The 16,268-nt window shown below is 37.8% G+C and overlaps 1 protein-coding gene across 15 annotated transcripts in view; it reads left to right on the forward strand.

Annotated features, from left to right (window-relative positions):
* Positions 1–16,268, forward strand: part of FGFR2 (fibroblast growth factor receptor 2) — a 173,696-nt gene that overhangs the window by 44,543 nt on the left and 112,885 nt on the right. For all 15 annotated transcript variants that reach the window (XM_058188393.1, XM_058188394.1, XM_058188390.1 and 12 more), the window contains exon 2: positions 8,282–8,541. In XM_058188393.1, coding sequence (XP_058044376.1) covers positions 8,367–8,541 — 175 coding nt within the window. In that variant the 5' untranslated portion in view covers positions 8,282–8,366. The remainder of the gene's footprint in view (positions 1–8,281; positions 8,542–16,268) is intronic.

Raw genomic sequence — 16,268 nt, forward strand, 5'->3', positions numbered from 1 at the left:
TCGCTGCCTCCCCGGTTCCTATATAGCAGATCGATCTAGAATCTTTCCTAGTTCTCTGGTTTTTCAGTATGGATCTTTGCCTTAGCAGCCCTTGAATCTGAAAAGCCCCATTATGTGAGCTCCTGAACTCCATAGTGTTAAGACTGTTCCTTTCTTCCAAGTCTATCTCCAAAACCTGTAGTACTAATACCTTAATTATTACAACAGGCTTAATTAAATTCCCATAACTCTTTTTCAACACTGGTTTAACAGAGAATACTGGAAGTACAAGTAAACATTTTAGCCTATGCCAAGTTCTTTGCTGCCCCCCCTTCTGATTTATGAGTTGGCCTCAAGAGACAGAATCTCAAGTTATCCCTGGAAGAATTTTACACTGAGGTTTTTAGCTCCAGCATCGTGTTTTTAAAATGCTGAAGACCCATCCTGATCCCTCCAATGACATTCCAGATAATGAAATATGCAAGGCATGTTGTAGTAAAAAAAAAAAAAAGTTGCCAATTATCATGGTTGAAACAGTATCTGAATTGTAGAGCTCCAATTTGCTTGGCATAATGTTTAAAGGACTTTGATTTGAAGAGACGGGATTTCAGAGGAAGAAGTGGCTGTGGCTTCAGAGGAACAAGTGGCAGCCTCAAGTTACATGAGCTCGGCATATGTCATACCTACATGTTTGCAAATTCTTTTACTTATTGCGCCAAAGACCCAGCTAGGAAAAATGATAACACATGGAACCCTTTAGTGAATGCTATACAGCAGTATGTGTATCAAAAGCAAAGATTTACACAGGCTTAGTAGAAACGTGCTGTATTACTAATGCAAACCAAAAGTGGAAAAATTTATCCTTGAGGATCCTTACTATTTTAGGTCTCTTCCCTTTTCAGGGTTCAGAATTTAAGGAGAGAAAGAGAAGAAAGAGGAGAGAGAGAGAGAGAGAAGGAGGGAAGGAGAGAGAGAGAGAGAGAGAGAGAGAGATAGACAGAGAGAGTGAGAGAGAAAGAGAGGAAAGAGGAGAGAGAGAGAGAAGGAGGGAAGGAGAGAGAGAGAGATAGACAGAGAGAGTGAGAGAGAAAGAGAGGAAAGAGGAGAGAGAGAGAGAGGAGGGAAGGAGAGAGAGAGAAGGAGGGAAGGAGAGAGAGAGAGAAAGAGAGCACTCCTTTCTCACCCCCAATTGCTGATATTTTAATATATAAAAATGTCCTTTCAAATAATGGCCCATTATTTGGTTAGTATGGAGCACCCTTCCGACATTTCAAGCCTCATTGTCTTCCTTGTACAAATCCCTGTAAATCTTCTACTTGCCTTTACTCATTTTCATTTGAAAAGCCTGCTTGGTTTGAATAGGCTGCAATAAGCAGCCCCAGTACTCTTTTGGAATGTCAATTAAAATGCAGATTTCTTTCTCTGATCCATAGAGGTCTTGGGAGACACACAAGCTAGTTCTGCGGGTGGAGGTGGGAAAGTGACTGAAAAGAATTTGGACAATGCAAAACTATTGAGGCTGCTGGGCTGTTTTCCCAAATAACCTTTCAGAATTAATGTTTAATAGTTGATCACTTTGAAGATTATAAGGCAGAAAGAGAGAGGGGGCCCTGGTCTTCTTTGGCAATCAGCTCCAGTGTGTCATCAATTAATTGCTACCCAGTTAATTGGTTATAGGGGCACTGATACATCAATGCACATATTTATTGCATTACTTAATGCCTAATAGGATAGACAGGCTGGCATATTGATTTAGACAACATACCAGCAACAAATTCCAACCACTCTGGAGACTGATAAATATCACACACATAACAATGGGATGAGATTAAAATGAATACTTTGGCTTCAGTTTAATTACTGCCAATCTAGAACAGGTACTACTTGTTTGCTTGTGCTTTAAAAAAGAGAGAAAGAAAAAAAACGAAGAGCTTACAGCTTGAAGAAGTTCATTTTGGCTCCCAACCCTGGGCTGTCTTCCCCCTCCTAATGCTTGTCACTTTGGAACGACACTTTGGGCAGGTATGTGAGGAGGTGAAAATTGACTTGATGAGCAGGGTGGCAAGGTGAACCATCAATCATGGGTGGCTGACAACTCCGCCCAGTATACGGCTGGCTGAGAGGAGAGACAGAGTTCCCTTTCAGAGGGAAAAATAAACACCATGTGAGGCTTTTGCTCAGCCTGAGAATCCAAAAGGGATTATGCTATTGTAGTCAGGAAGCCAGAATTGTGAGGGCCAAAAAAGCATGCTGAGGCTGTATTCCAAACATTGGGATAGGGGTCTGTAATGACTCAGCATAGGCGGTCTCACTTATAAGATCATTTAGTAGCAGTGCCAGCAAAGTGGGTTGGGTAAATCGTTTGGTTTTGTTTTCTATTAGAATTATTTCTTCCATTTATACTAGACTCCATCTTTCTATTTTGACAAGTACTTAAGGCAGGTACCATACACAGCCATTACACTTCTCAAACCTAAACATGCCTAATTCCTTCAGTACTTCTCTTCATAGGGTATGGGTGCCTTGAATATTGCTTTCTTTGTTCTTCATTGCATTCCCTGAATTTATCCAAGTTCATTTCAGCCCTTCTTAAAGTGTGCCCAGAACTGGACAAAGTACTTAAGGTACAGTCTCACTCAGAGTAAACTCACCCATCTTTCAAGTTCTGTAGAACATATAATATATATAGGACACTCATTTTTGCAATGATTTGCACTCTTGATTTCCACTGGGTTCAATACCTTGTTTCTTCTTAGCAAGAGCATGCTAAAGATTGCAGATGCTGGAAGCGTTTAGAAGATTTTTACACAGAACACACCTCTGCATGTCAATTGTTGTCTATAACCAATATACAACTACAGAGGTTAAATTGCTTCCTATATTCCTTTTGTGGTACAATATATATTTCCTAAGTCTCTTTGTGCTTAGAGAAACTTTATGACTGGATAAACTGATTCAGTCTCACCAGGCTAGAAAGAAGACTTGAGTTCTAGTCCCAGTTTAGCCATGAAAGCCAGCTGGGTGACTTTGGACCAGTCACTCTCCCTCGGCCCAACCCACCACACAGCATAGGAGGACGAAAGAGTCTTAGGTATGTTCAACATTCTGAGTTATTTATAACAATAAAAAAGGCTTAATATAAAATGAATGAATGAATGAATAAATAAATAAGAACAGTTCATGAAAAAGAATCCTGTCCTATCTCTGTTTACCCAAGCATATTATTGGAAAAGATAAAAAGAAGAATGGAATGTGGATACTGCTTCTGAATTATGAAGATCCACTAGCAGCATTCAGGTTTAAAGTAGTACGTTAGACAATCAAGACTGAATTTTTTTATTCCTTTGAGAATATAACATACCTTTCCCCCAATCTAGTGTCTTTGCAATTGCAACTTTTATCATCTGTACAACATCTGAACATCATTCAGTACAGCTGTAGACACCAAGTTGGGGAAGATTTGAAAAAACAACAACCTGATAATATAGTTTTGTCCAACGTGTGGCAAACTTCAACAAGATTTTGTTTCTATTTCTTTGTTCTTTCTTCTATTCCCTTGTATGTAATTGATGAAAGCTGCATGATACTTGAGTGCTTTCCTTTTGTGCCCAGAATTATTTTACAAATGTGTCTCATTTGTAGTGTAAAAATTATTGAAAGAGAAAAAAGAGGCAAGATGAAAAAGTATTTAGTGAATGAATGAATGAATGCCTGAATGAATGAATGAACCTGAAAACCTGGAGAAAATAAGGGAGACCAAGACTAAGCAAAGATTCAAGTATTGCTTTCATTCTGGAGCTGCATGTGGCTCTTTCACCCCTCTGCTGCAGCTCCCTGTCACTCAAAATATGTGTCACAATCGCCAATGTGTGACTTATTTATTGGATTTATTGAGCTTTTCAGTCCCCGCTAGGTCAACCATGGATAAATCCAAGAAAAGAAAAGTTTCAGAAGAAAACAGAATGTTTAATTCAACTACATATGCTAGTTATGTGGCTGTTCAAGAAACAGTCAGGCACAGGAAGGGTTTTGTGGATCCTGGTGTTTTCTTTTCTGTGGGAAACAGGTCCAAATGTCTCTTTGAGTGTTTAAGGTTGCAGACCCCTGCTTTAGTTCAATGTTAATCTTGTTCCCTGAGCCCTCAAATAATATTTATGATTGTCTTGTAAGTTAGGCCAATATAGATAGTCCTCAACTTGCAACTGTTTGTTTAGTGACCATTTGAAGTTACAACCACACTGAAAAAGTGACCTATGGCCATTTTTCACACTTACGACCATTGCACCATGACCCATGGTCATGTAATCAAAATTCAGATGCTCGGCAACTGGCTCATATTAATGACAGTTGCAGGGTCCTGTGGTCATGTTATCTCCTTTTATGACCTTCTGACAAGCAAAGTCAATGGGGAAACCAGATTCACTTAACAATTAACAAATAATTTAAGAACTGTAGTGCTTCACTTAACTGTGGCAAGAGTGTCCTAAAATGGGACAAAACTCACTTAACAAATGTCTCACTTAGCAATATAAATGTTGGGCTCAATTGTGGTCATAAGTCAAGGACTACCTGTGTTTTGATTTCCATTATACAGGCTGGGACTGAGATGGAAAGACGTATCTAGGATCACACACAGAGTTCAAGGACGAAGGGATACATGTGAATCACAATCAAGGGATTGATTTTACAGCTGTTTTTGTCATTGGGTCTTCCTTTCCATTCTGCTGTTATGGGGGTAGAACAATCCCTCTATACTTCTCCAGTCAGCCTGATTTGCCATACTTAAATGGAAATATAAACCTGCTAGGCAGGGACTTCATCCCTTGTACGGTCTGGGCAGCATCTACCTTGTTGAATAAGAATAGTTATAAACGTCATTGTGGCTAATCCTGAGTTCCTGATTTCTGGACTACTCCTTGTATATACAAATGGACATTCCTGCCCACAAATCATGAACTCAAGAAACAGTCTGTCACGTAATAATTTGCTCCAGAGCAGAACCTTTAGATAATTTTGCAGACGTAACTGCCTGAAAGGACACTTTATTATATACTTCCAACCAAGTAAGGCCAGCCGTCCCTGAACTGAACATGCAGTTGCTCTATCTTTTATATTGCAGTGTATGAAGGCATGCACCTTGATAAAGGGAGTCTGCTCTAATTGATTCTTGGCCTCAAGCCATGCAAATTCACAGAAGGGCTGCACAGTGCAAAAATAGAATGCAGTAATTTTGCAAAATGACACATGATAAGGCTGTGCATTTTGACAGTTATATTATTTGCTAAATACAAAATTCTTTTTAAAAAAAAAATACTGTACTTTAAGCAGAACTTTAATGAGTGGAACAACTTGACTGCAGAAGTTGTGAATGCTCCAACACTGGAAATTTTTAAGAAGGTGTTGGATAACCATTTGTCTGTAGTGGTGTAGGGTTTCCTGCCTGGGCAGGGGGTTGGACTAGAAGACCTCCAAGGTCCCTTCCAACTGTTATTATTATTATTAAGCAACAATCAAAAATTGAAAAAATGCTATACCAGAAAAAAGAACCCTAGTAAAATCAAATCTCTTTCAGCTTGACTTTTGATGATTTAATCAAATTTGTTTCCTTTTTGTTTTGGTGCAACAAATCCCTGCGTTTGTCTTGGCAAGTCTTAAGAAGTGGTTTGCCATTGCCTCATAACTAGGGCTTAGAAATAGTGAATGGCTGAAAGTCACTTTATTGACTTCAGGCCTACAGTGGGATTAGAACTTATAATCTTCTAGTTTCTAGCCTAGTGCATAACCACAACATAAAGTAGCTTTTTAATGGATGTATGTACAGAGTTTCCTTAGTAAAACACATAATTGGCTTGCCATTGTGTTCTTCATTTACTCAATTACCCTATAGGTTTGTATTTATTATTGGTCTTCCAGTGAGAGACTAAACAGGTCTAACTGTGGTTTGTCTTTTTAGATCCACTAAGGTCAGCTAAGTGTTGGTTATTTGACCTCATCTGGCCATCTTATTGATTATCTAAAAGCGCACAGAACCTTTAACATGTAGTGAAACCACCCATTCCCTAAGTTATTTCCCTTATCTTGACCATCTTGTAGTCCAGCAATCACTGCTAGTACTTTATATTGCTTGTTTCTGTTTAGTTATTTTCAGTCTTGTTAGTATCTTCCAATCAAAAAAGTCTTGATTGATTTACAGTAAAATATGAACATAAAAGAAGCATCCCACAGTATCAGTGTATCATTTGCTCATTATTTAAACATAACAGAAACTGCTAAAAAATAATCACAACAATAATCACCAAACAATAATTACTGAATGCTTTTCTATGCCTTCCTAAACATTATGGGCGAACACCTTTCCTTGCCTTATTACCAGGTGTAACGTATTTCCAGAATATTCAGACAGGAGTATTCAAATTTTCCATTAAAAGATCTGAAAAAATGAATAAACTGATAAGAATACAGAAGTGCCATGAGTGATTGTAGCTGTAATATATTTGTGTCTCATTAATTTAGTAATTTGCAATCACTGGGAATAAAAATCCTTGATTCCAAAGATATCTGCATATAGGATATAGGATTGCTTTGTACCTATAGTACATATGTTTTCAGAGACATTCAGTTAATATTGAAAATAGGAAGTGCTAAATACCAGGGGTGAAATCTACTTACCTACCCTACTAGTTCGGAAGTGCATGCGCCACGTGTACGGACCCTCTGCGCATATGCAAACCCTTCTGATAATGTAAGAGGGTAAAAACAGGTAATGATGACTGGGTGGGTGGGCGGAGCCTCGCACTGTGGTCAGTACCAGTTCTTCAAACCACCTGCTGCCATCGCTACCGGTTTGGCTGAACCAGTCCGAACCGGCAGCATTTCACCCCTGCTAAGTAAAACACATTATGGTGTTTACATTGTTTCAGTTTAGAGGAAGATTACCTATATTTTCACTTTATAGAAACAGAGCATAAAAATAACTTTAGTTGATTACAGTGTTTCTAAACTGTATTATTGTAGAGTGAAGATGGTTAACTGTTTAAACCAGTGATAGTCAACCTGGTCCCTACCGCCACTAGTGGGCGTTCCAGCTTTCATGGTGGGTGGTAGGGGTTTTGTCCGATACTGAAGCACTTTCCTTTTTTTTAATTTAATTGACTTTAAAAAAAAATTTCATAGCATTATTTAAAAACATTTTCATTAGGTTTTCATAAAATTCCCCGTGACAATTTAAATTTCTGAAAATATACTATTTGTATCGCCCGCGCATAAGTTTGGTTCATGTTATGTAAGTGAAACTAAATGGCGCTATAGTGTAACCGCAAACAAAAGAGCCTCGTCCCAGAATAGCTCACGCATCTCCCCTCACACCACCCAGCTGTAACAGACAAGCAGAGCTGGTAGTCGGCGCCCCCCTGCCAAACCCAATCCGCGATGCGCGAAAGGCATGCACAGACGACGATATACTTTATAAATCATCATTACTGTGGAACCGGTGGGCGATTAGAAAATTTTACTACTAACAGAGATACAAAAGTGGGCGGTAGGTATAAAAAGGTTAACTACTCCTGGTTTAAACCAACATTCATAATTTCACCACAGATAGAAAGCTAACATATCAGTAGAAAAGGCCAGCTATTTTTTATTTATTAAATTTTTATGCCACCCATGTCACTGATAGAACGGTATATTTGCTATCTATCTGTAGGATTTTATCCCCCCCCCCCCCCGTGTTTGTGGAATTTAATATTTCAATAAAATCTTAAAGTTCTGTATTATATATTATTATGGCAGCTTAACCTTGCTAAATGATCATCATTGGAGGTAGAATATAATTTCAAATGTCCCAGGATTGTGCTTGTCTTTATCAATATAATATGGTATTTAACAATTGTAGTTATCTTTCTTAAAACCAATTTCAAAATTAGTCAGAAGTTTTATTATGTGTAATCTGCTGAAATTTTTGATGGACTGAGGATCTTTGAGATGAAAAGACTATCTTAGTCAATACTAAATTGATACTTCTTGAACTACTGCATTTATTTCTCTGTTTTGCTCTCATTAAAATAGAATAATTTTTTTTTATTGGCCAAGTGTGAATGGACACACAAGGAATTTGCCTTGTTGCATTACTTAAATTGCCATGTCATTTCATGACATTATTTTGGAGTTCAAACAAAATTGGAATGGGGCAGTAGTTATTTATACTGATGATGATTGAGGATACATATAGGGGGTGTTTCTTAAGAATGTAATGTCATTTTGGTGATGATCTTAGTTCACATTTTATTTCTCCTTTTCCGTTTAGGAGAATTAGTAGAACCTGGGAATAAGAAGATATCTACCAAGGCTTAAGTACTGCTTTCAGCCCATGTTTGTTTAGAAGAGTTCAGATGGGATTAAAGTCCACATGGAGTTATGGAAGACAACCACAGACTGGCACTGAGAAGATGTTCAGTTGGGATTCATATTGCCGTATCTGCCTGGTGATGATCACCATGGCTGGATTTTCCTTGGCTAGGCCATCAGACAGTCTAGTTGGTGAAGAGACTACTTCAGAACCTGGAGGTAAGTCTACTTTTCTGTTTTTTTCTGAACATGAACGGGCATAGGACATTCAGATCATACAGAAGCAACTAGATGTCTCCAGTTCTCAAGTGATTTTTTTCAAAGATGATCATTTATAGAACGCTCATCCAATTTTTCGTAGGTAAACTATGAATGAAGCCAAATATATGTGTCCAAGGATAATACTGCAGGATCCAATCTGGGTCAGTCACCAGGACTAGAGGTTTTTTTCTTCCAAGCTTTCAGACTCAAGCTCAAGCCCATCTTCAAGAAATTTCTCTCTACCGTAGCAGAGTGGATGGGCTCTAGCACGTTTGAAAACTTGGGAGACAAAATTTCTGGTCCTGGTTATTGATCCTGATTGGATCCTACTAAGTAAACTATTTTTGCTGAGATGTGTCATCATCATTGTTAGTTAGTTCTGAGGAAAACAACCATGACTATATCTCTCTATATATCTTTTTGAGTTTCAGTAGTATGTTTAGGAATCCAGGAGAGACATAATACAGAATAATAATTCAAACAAATGTTAACTGTGGATATAACTCCTGGACTACTGTTTGTTACAATTCTTCATGGTGGTACTTTCAAACCTATAGATAGTAGTACTTTACTACTACAAACCTCTGGTGCTTTAAGAAACCTTAATAACTTTTTAGTTAGAGCCACGGTAGCGCAGTGGTTAGAGTGCAATACTGCAGGCTACTTCTGCTGACTGCTAACTGACTGCAATTTGGCAGTTCAAAAAGGTTGATTCAGCCTTCCATCCTTCTGAAGTGGGTAAAATGAGGACCCAGATTGTTGGGGGAAATATGCTGACTTTGTAAACTGCCTAGAGAGGGCTATAAAGCACTGTGAGTGGTATATAAGTCTAAGTGCTATTGCTATTGCTAGAGAGATTTGAATGTCTAATTATTATTTTGATCTATTTACACCATTGTTTTGTCTGGCCTAAATTAGTCCTTTTACTGATGCTTAATTTTAAATTATGTGATCAATCACACATATAAACTATTTTTTAAGGCATTCATTCTAAAACAAAGCATTTGTCATGTCTTTAAAAAAGCAAGACAGTTATTTCTCAACTGTAATAATAATATATGTTGGACTGTCTAGCATTTTACAATATGCTTAGCTTTGTATATTATTTTCCAAAAATAATATTAAATTTTGCATATTAAAAAATATTATTTGGAAGAGAGGGAAATCCTGTTTATGTCCAGATTCTGGTTTATCTTTTCTCCAAATTAATGTGTTTAGTTTAATGAAAAGGAACCCATAACTCAAAATGGTTATAAATGCTATTTTACTTCTATTGATGCTGAATATTACTAAAGAGAAGTTTTTACACAAAATATCTGGGCCATCTTCACAATAGTTAGGGATTTCTTTGTTGACCCTTCATTTCAACCCCTTATTCTGTTGGTCTAAGGCCCAGAAAATGCAGTTTGAGGAACTTTGTGGTGAGAAAAATATATACCCCAAGAAAAAGGCATACAAAGATTCTTATGTAGAATGGTTTATAACTATTGAGGTTTTCATTTTAAAATTATGTGGACTACTGTTATTTGTTTCCCTTGGATGTAATATAGCTGCTATGTTGCACAGTCTTCAGTTGAAAACAAAACCAGATTGATGGGGCCACATTTGGCCCATGGAAAATGATCTTTCTGCTGGCTTTCTAGCAAGTTTTTCTTATTCCTTCAAAGCCACAGAAAAAGCCTGTGGTGCACATGCCACAGAGTTCTGCTGAAATCTAAACAAAATCTCTATGCTTGTGCATGCCAAAAAAAATATGGATGACTGACAATGCTTGATATTGTTGTAATATTTTGTATGAAGAAAGATTTTTATGGCCATAATTATTCCGAACTCACAGTTTGACAATCGTTCTGTTTTCCTGTGTTCCCCAAACTGTAGTATTTATGGAATGTTAAGATGATGTTTTTGATTATGGTGTACTTATTGAATGCACATATGTTTTTATTATTCTGTGCATAATCAACCCCCCCACACCTCCAAATCTTCTGAGCCTCTCAGGGGATCGGTGCATTTTTAATGTAGTTGTTGTTATCTTGTAGTACAGTGAGCTAACACATTTATATTAACTGACCTGTCAAATAATCTTGTCAGGGTAATGTTTATGAAATGCGTCCTTTCCCAGATGTTTTATGCAGGAGATGAGGCCTCTGCATATCATAACATTCTTTTCATAACCCTTTCTTTTCTGCTCAGTTCATTAGAATGCAAGTATGATTGGAGTCTTTTCTTCTCATATATAAAATTAGACTTTCCCGATATTTAGAATTAATTCTCAGAGTCATTTAAGTGCGTGTATTGAACTATGCTTTTCTAGAAAAAGAATATTACTGTAGTATAGAAATTATGCACTACCCCAATAAAACAGTGGGTAGAGTAGACTTTTTATAAGAGTGTAGGTTTACTATGTTTTTATGTCATTTGCTTTCTGGTGGTTTACAAATGTAAGAAGGCATTGTCCGGTGAATCTCATAGTTGCTTGCTTGGAGATTATAGCAGATCTCCACATCTTGAGGTAGAGCTGTTTTTCCAATGAAGGTTTGGACTTGGTATCTTTTGTGTCGAAAGCCTGTGCTTTTCTACTCAGCCACAGCTTTTCCTCAGGGTTGTTTCCTGCTTCCTGCAATCTGGCAGCCTTCAGAATCCTCATTCATTTCTTCACATTTGCTGTACTTAGCATTTAATACAGCTGCGTATATGTTTCCTTATGTGTATCAGCTAGAACAGTGATGGCTAACCTTTTCCGGGCCAAGTGCCCAAAGCATGTGTTGCATATGCGAATGCACACACGCACACCAGAACCCCCAAAATACAATGCATATGTGACCCCCCGCCCATGCGACCTTGTGCATGTACATGGCCCCCACACATGCGCCATGCCCCCAGTGCATGCACGTATACCTCCTGCACATGCCCAGTCCCTCGTGCATGTGCGCACTCCCCCACATGTGCCCTGGCCCCGCACATGCACATGTCCCCCCATGTGTGGAAGAGATCCAAAGACCAGCTGGCCGGTAGGAGACGGGTGCACATGCGCAGAAGATTTGAACTGGGGCAGCGGCTCACATGCCCACAAAGAGGATGCTGTGTGACACTCTGGCACGCATGCCATAGGTTCACCATCACAGAGCTAGAATGAAACACAGTAGAAAAAAGAGTGGAACTCACATGGAAATTAAGCTAGCAAAAGGTGTGTAGAATTATTCTGACGTCCTTTGGAAAGGGACAAAAATCTATGCCAAACATCTATTTCACATGTTTTATGATTGGATTGAAAACAATAATATCCTGGCTGAAGAACGGGTTAGAACAGTGTTGGTGAACCTTCCGCGTTCTCAGGTGCCACCCGCCCGGAAGTGGCACGCAAAACCATCCCGAAACAAATGTGTGCCCTTGCCGGCTCCCATCACGTTCCTGTGGTCAAACGCGCGCCGGCCAGCTGGCTGTCGTGTACGCGGTGCTAGCAACCCTGGAAGTGCGGCGGTCCATCGTGCATGTGGGATGGTGAACTTCTGGCATGCGTGCCACCTCGCACATGCGCAGTGCACCAGCACCACACGTGCATGACAGCCAATTGACCGGCACGCATTTGACTACAGGAACGTGATGAGGAGCCGGCGAGGGCAGGCATTTGTCTCGGGACAGTTTTGTGTGCCGCTTCCGGCACGCATGCCATAGGTTCACCAATACTGGACTAGAAGATTTACCAGGACCAAGTGATAATCCTACAACTCCTACTAGTGGAGAAATACACCTTTGGATCCAATTATTCCCTTTATGCAGCTTTTGTGGATTTCAAATCTGCATTTGACTCCATATTGAGAGAATTATTTTGGAATGAATTGCTATCTACCAACAGAGATACAGAATTACTTTTACTAATCTACTTGGTATCAATATAAACCTGAGGATAACATGCGATCCTTAAGGGCAGCTAACCAACTCAAATTTGAACAGCATGAGGAGTAAAGCAAGGCTGTATCCCCACTCTATTACTCCTTTTCCCTCCTAAACTCTGTTACACATCATCTCAATGAAGATAATTTTCACCCATCAAAATTAGTTTATAGAGGCCTTTTAATCCTCCTTTATGCTGACAACGTGGTTATTATATCATGAAGTGTGACAAAGATGCAAAAAGCATTTATATCCTTTGCTCAATATTGTGAATTAAAAAAAAATTACTAATAAATTGCCCCAAAAATTATCCTAGTCCTGATCTTTAACAAAGGGCCTAATATTTATCATTGGTATAGCAATGGCAATAATATTCAGTAGGTCAAATGCTTTAATTACTTGGAGTTACTTTTCATTTTTTGGGATGGAGGGACCTATACTTTGCTCACATTATAAGTTGCTCAGAGGAGTGAAACAGGTGTATTATCCTTTTATCTCATTAAATGTGTCCATTATATTCCAATTGCGCTAAAATGTTTTGAGGCAAAAGCTAAGGCACAACTATTATATGGGATTCATTACCATAACCGCATCCAAAAGGATACTGTCTTAAGTTCTTAAGATCATGCAAGTTCCTAGATGCTTTAAGATTAGAGATTAGGAATTACAAGGATAGAAGTCAGGATCTGGATGGTTATTTTTAATTATTGGTTAAAACTACTCTTTAATCCAACAGCCTGACATCCCTCATTAACAGAAATAGTTTCCAATCTACCTGGAAAATATCCATTACAGAAAATCTGGCAGCCTTGGTTTTTCTAATGAGGCAATACATAAAATGGAATATGGCCAGGCAAAAGAAAATCACTGAGAATTCTTGATAAGGGACGGCAACTTTTAGCACCAAGGCTACGTAGGTCTGGGAGACTGGCTTTTATGACTAATATTACATCACTATAAAGTCACTATTACACATCATGTTGCCAAATTTTGCCTTGTGCTACAAGAGCAAGACAACACAATATTGATCCACAGTTCTATATTTTGTTATATGTCTATTGAGATACTCAGTCATCCAGGTCATGGTTGTCCCAAATGTGCTTTTTCAAAAGCAACTGGACTTTGTTTTTGTTTGAAGAGATTTTTATCCAAGAAGCTTCTTCAATTCTGATGTATTTCATTGATTCCTTTAAGATTCTTCTTTCCTTCCTTTCTTCCTTTTCAACTCATATAACTTATTTTGGCTGCCATCTTTAACATACCTTTTGTGCATGTGTGTGTGTATTTATGTATACACATATAATACATACACTTTTTATTTATTTAAAACATTTATATAACCACCCATCTTCTAACCAACTCTATGTATGTATACATTCACATATTGATCAAAGACCGTGTTTGTTTGTTTATTTTATTACATTTATTTATTGTATTTATTAAACTTATATGGTGCCCATCTCACCTGGAGATGACCCTTCTCTTACAACCAATACACCTTAATAAAGATTTACCTATTTGGGAAGAGAATAAGAGAATAGACTAAGTATGGCTGGAGAAGCCACTGCATGTACTTGACCATAAATTATGTGTTCTGGGTTCTTTCGGCCACTGTGAGGTCTAGCATCCAACCAGCCAACACTGTCTCTAACTTTGGCTCAGTGTCTAGTTCCAGATCTACAAATATCTAAATGTGTGTGTGTTTTTTTGGGGGGAGGTATATAGTTCTCATATAAGTCCTCATAAGAGCCGAGGTAGCTCAGTGGTTAGAGTGCAGCACTGCAGGCTACTTCAGCTGCTTGCTAGCTGCAGTTTGGCAGTTCAAATCTCACCGGCTCAAGGTTGACTCAGCCTTCCTTCCTTCCGAGGTGGGTAAAATGAGGACCCAGATTGTTGGGGGCAATATGCTGACTCTATAAAACTGCTTAGAGAGGACTATAAAAGCACCATGAAGAGGTATATAAGTCTAAGTGCTATTGCTATATTCTTGATTGTATAGCATGATTTATTCATGAACTGTTCCAGTGCATCCCCACCACCATTAAAGCATAATGCACGATATTATAGACTATGACAAACTATTTTAGTCAAAGGGGTAGGGGACCATTTGTTGGCATCACAGTGGGATTATACTATTAATGTCATTTCAGGGAAGATTTATCTTCTGTTCAGAGAGTGTACTTTCAAAGTGCATTGCCTCTGGAGTAGATATTCACTGTGCCAAATTGAGATCTTACAAGCATATGGAGTTACTGAGAAAACATCTGTTTCTTTTCCTTATATTTGCATATAGAAAACCATTTCAGATTGGGACAATGAAGAATTACTGGAGGAGAAAAATGTGGATGTGTGTAATGGGATAATAAGAATGTTTATGTGGCAGACGGGATGGAGGTATTGGGGGAGAGGCAGTGATAATGACATTTTATAGAAGAGAGCTTCTTTTATTACACACATACACACACATAGACACATATCAGATATACACAGAAACATACAAACAGGTAGAGTCGAGGCCCATTGCCCAATCACAATATGTTTTATTAATTGATACAGGATACAGTATACTATATGCAGGTAGAAATATGCATACATGCTCCTATATAAATATACATATATATGCACACAAATGCTTTTATTATTGCCATTTTGGGGCTTTAATGTAATAACCTGATGAAAAATACGTTTATATGCTGGAGAAACAAAGACCTTTCAGCATTTCTTAAATCATGTATTTGTGGAAGATTGCACTTTCAGACTTAGTATTATTATAAAGCAGCTAATTTATTAAAATAATTAATGGCGGAATCTGGTGCTTAGTCCAAAGAAAGCATGTATGGATTTGTGCCAGAGAAATAGAATTTTACAGAAGATTTAATTTGAACAGTCACAGTGTTGTAATTCTTCTAAGATTATATTGGAATTGCATGCACTTTTATCTAATAAACAGTTATACCCATTTAGCATCATTATATCTTTCTTATTTTTTACTTATGTATTGCATATATTTTAGTTCATTCAACTCCCAAAGCTCTGAAAGGTTTATACTAATCAGTGGTTTTAAACATTGTATAACTACAAGGGAGTCAAAAAAAATATGAGCAATAAACAATGAGCAACAGATCAAAAGCTCTGAGATCAAAACAAACTCAACCTAAACCCATATTGTAAAAATGGCATGTTAATACATATTTGTTAATACATAATTTAGTTAGTCAGTGTTTAACAGGTTAAATAAACTAACCCATCTTGGAATTGTACTTGAATTGTAAATTCAAAACATAGTAAGTGAAATTGAATGTTTAGGCATTTGGTATTCTGAACCTATTACAATTAAGGAAAAGCACCTCTGAACTTCACTTATGCCACGATTTTTAAAATAGATTTTTAACTTGCCCATTAAGAAAGTGCAAATATACCCAAGATTAAAATAATTGCAAGCACCCTTTTCAGCTTGGGTTTTAACACATCTCTAGAGTTTTGAGAAAACTTGAAGATTAGAATATCTGACTACATATATATGTTCATTCAGGAATGATTTATAGAGTCTAATTAATTCACTAAAATTGCAGATATTGCAGTATATCAAACCTATCACAGCTAAAGATACTATGGGAGAATTTGAATCACCTTATCTGTTCTTTGTTTGCTTCTTTCTTTCTTTGTTTGTATGCTTAGATTAGATATTGATGAAACCTTGTTTCAAGAGCAGCCCTCGGGCACTGCTAGCATGCACCTGATCAATCATGTTTACACTCTGGTCCATGTTTGTTGGGAGCATGCCACTGAAT

This window comes from Ahaetulla prasina, chromosome 6 (assembly GCF_028640845.1).
Source record: "Ahaetulla prasina isolate Xishuangbanna chromosome 6, ASM2864084v1, whole genome shotgun sequence".
In the NCBI taxonomy this organism is placed as follows: Eukaryota; Metazoa; Chordata; class Lepidosauria; order Squamata; family Colubridae; genus Ahaetulla; species Ahaetulla prasina.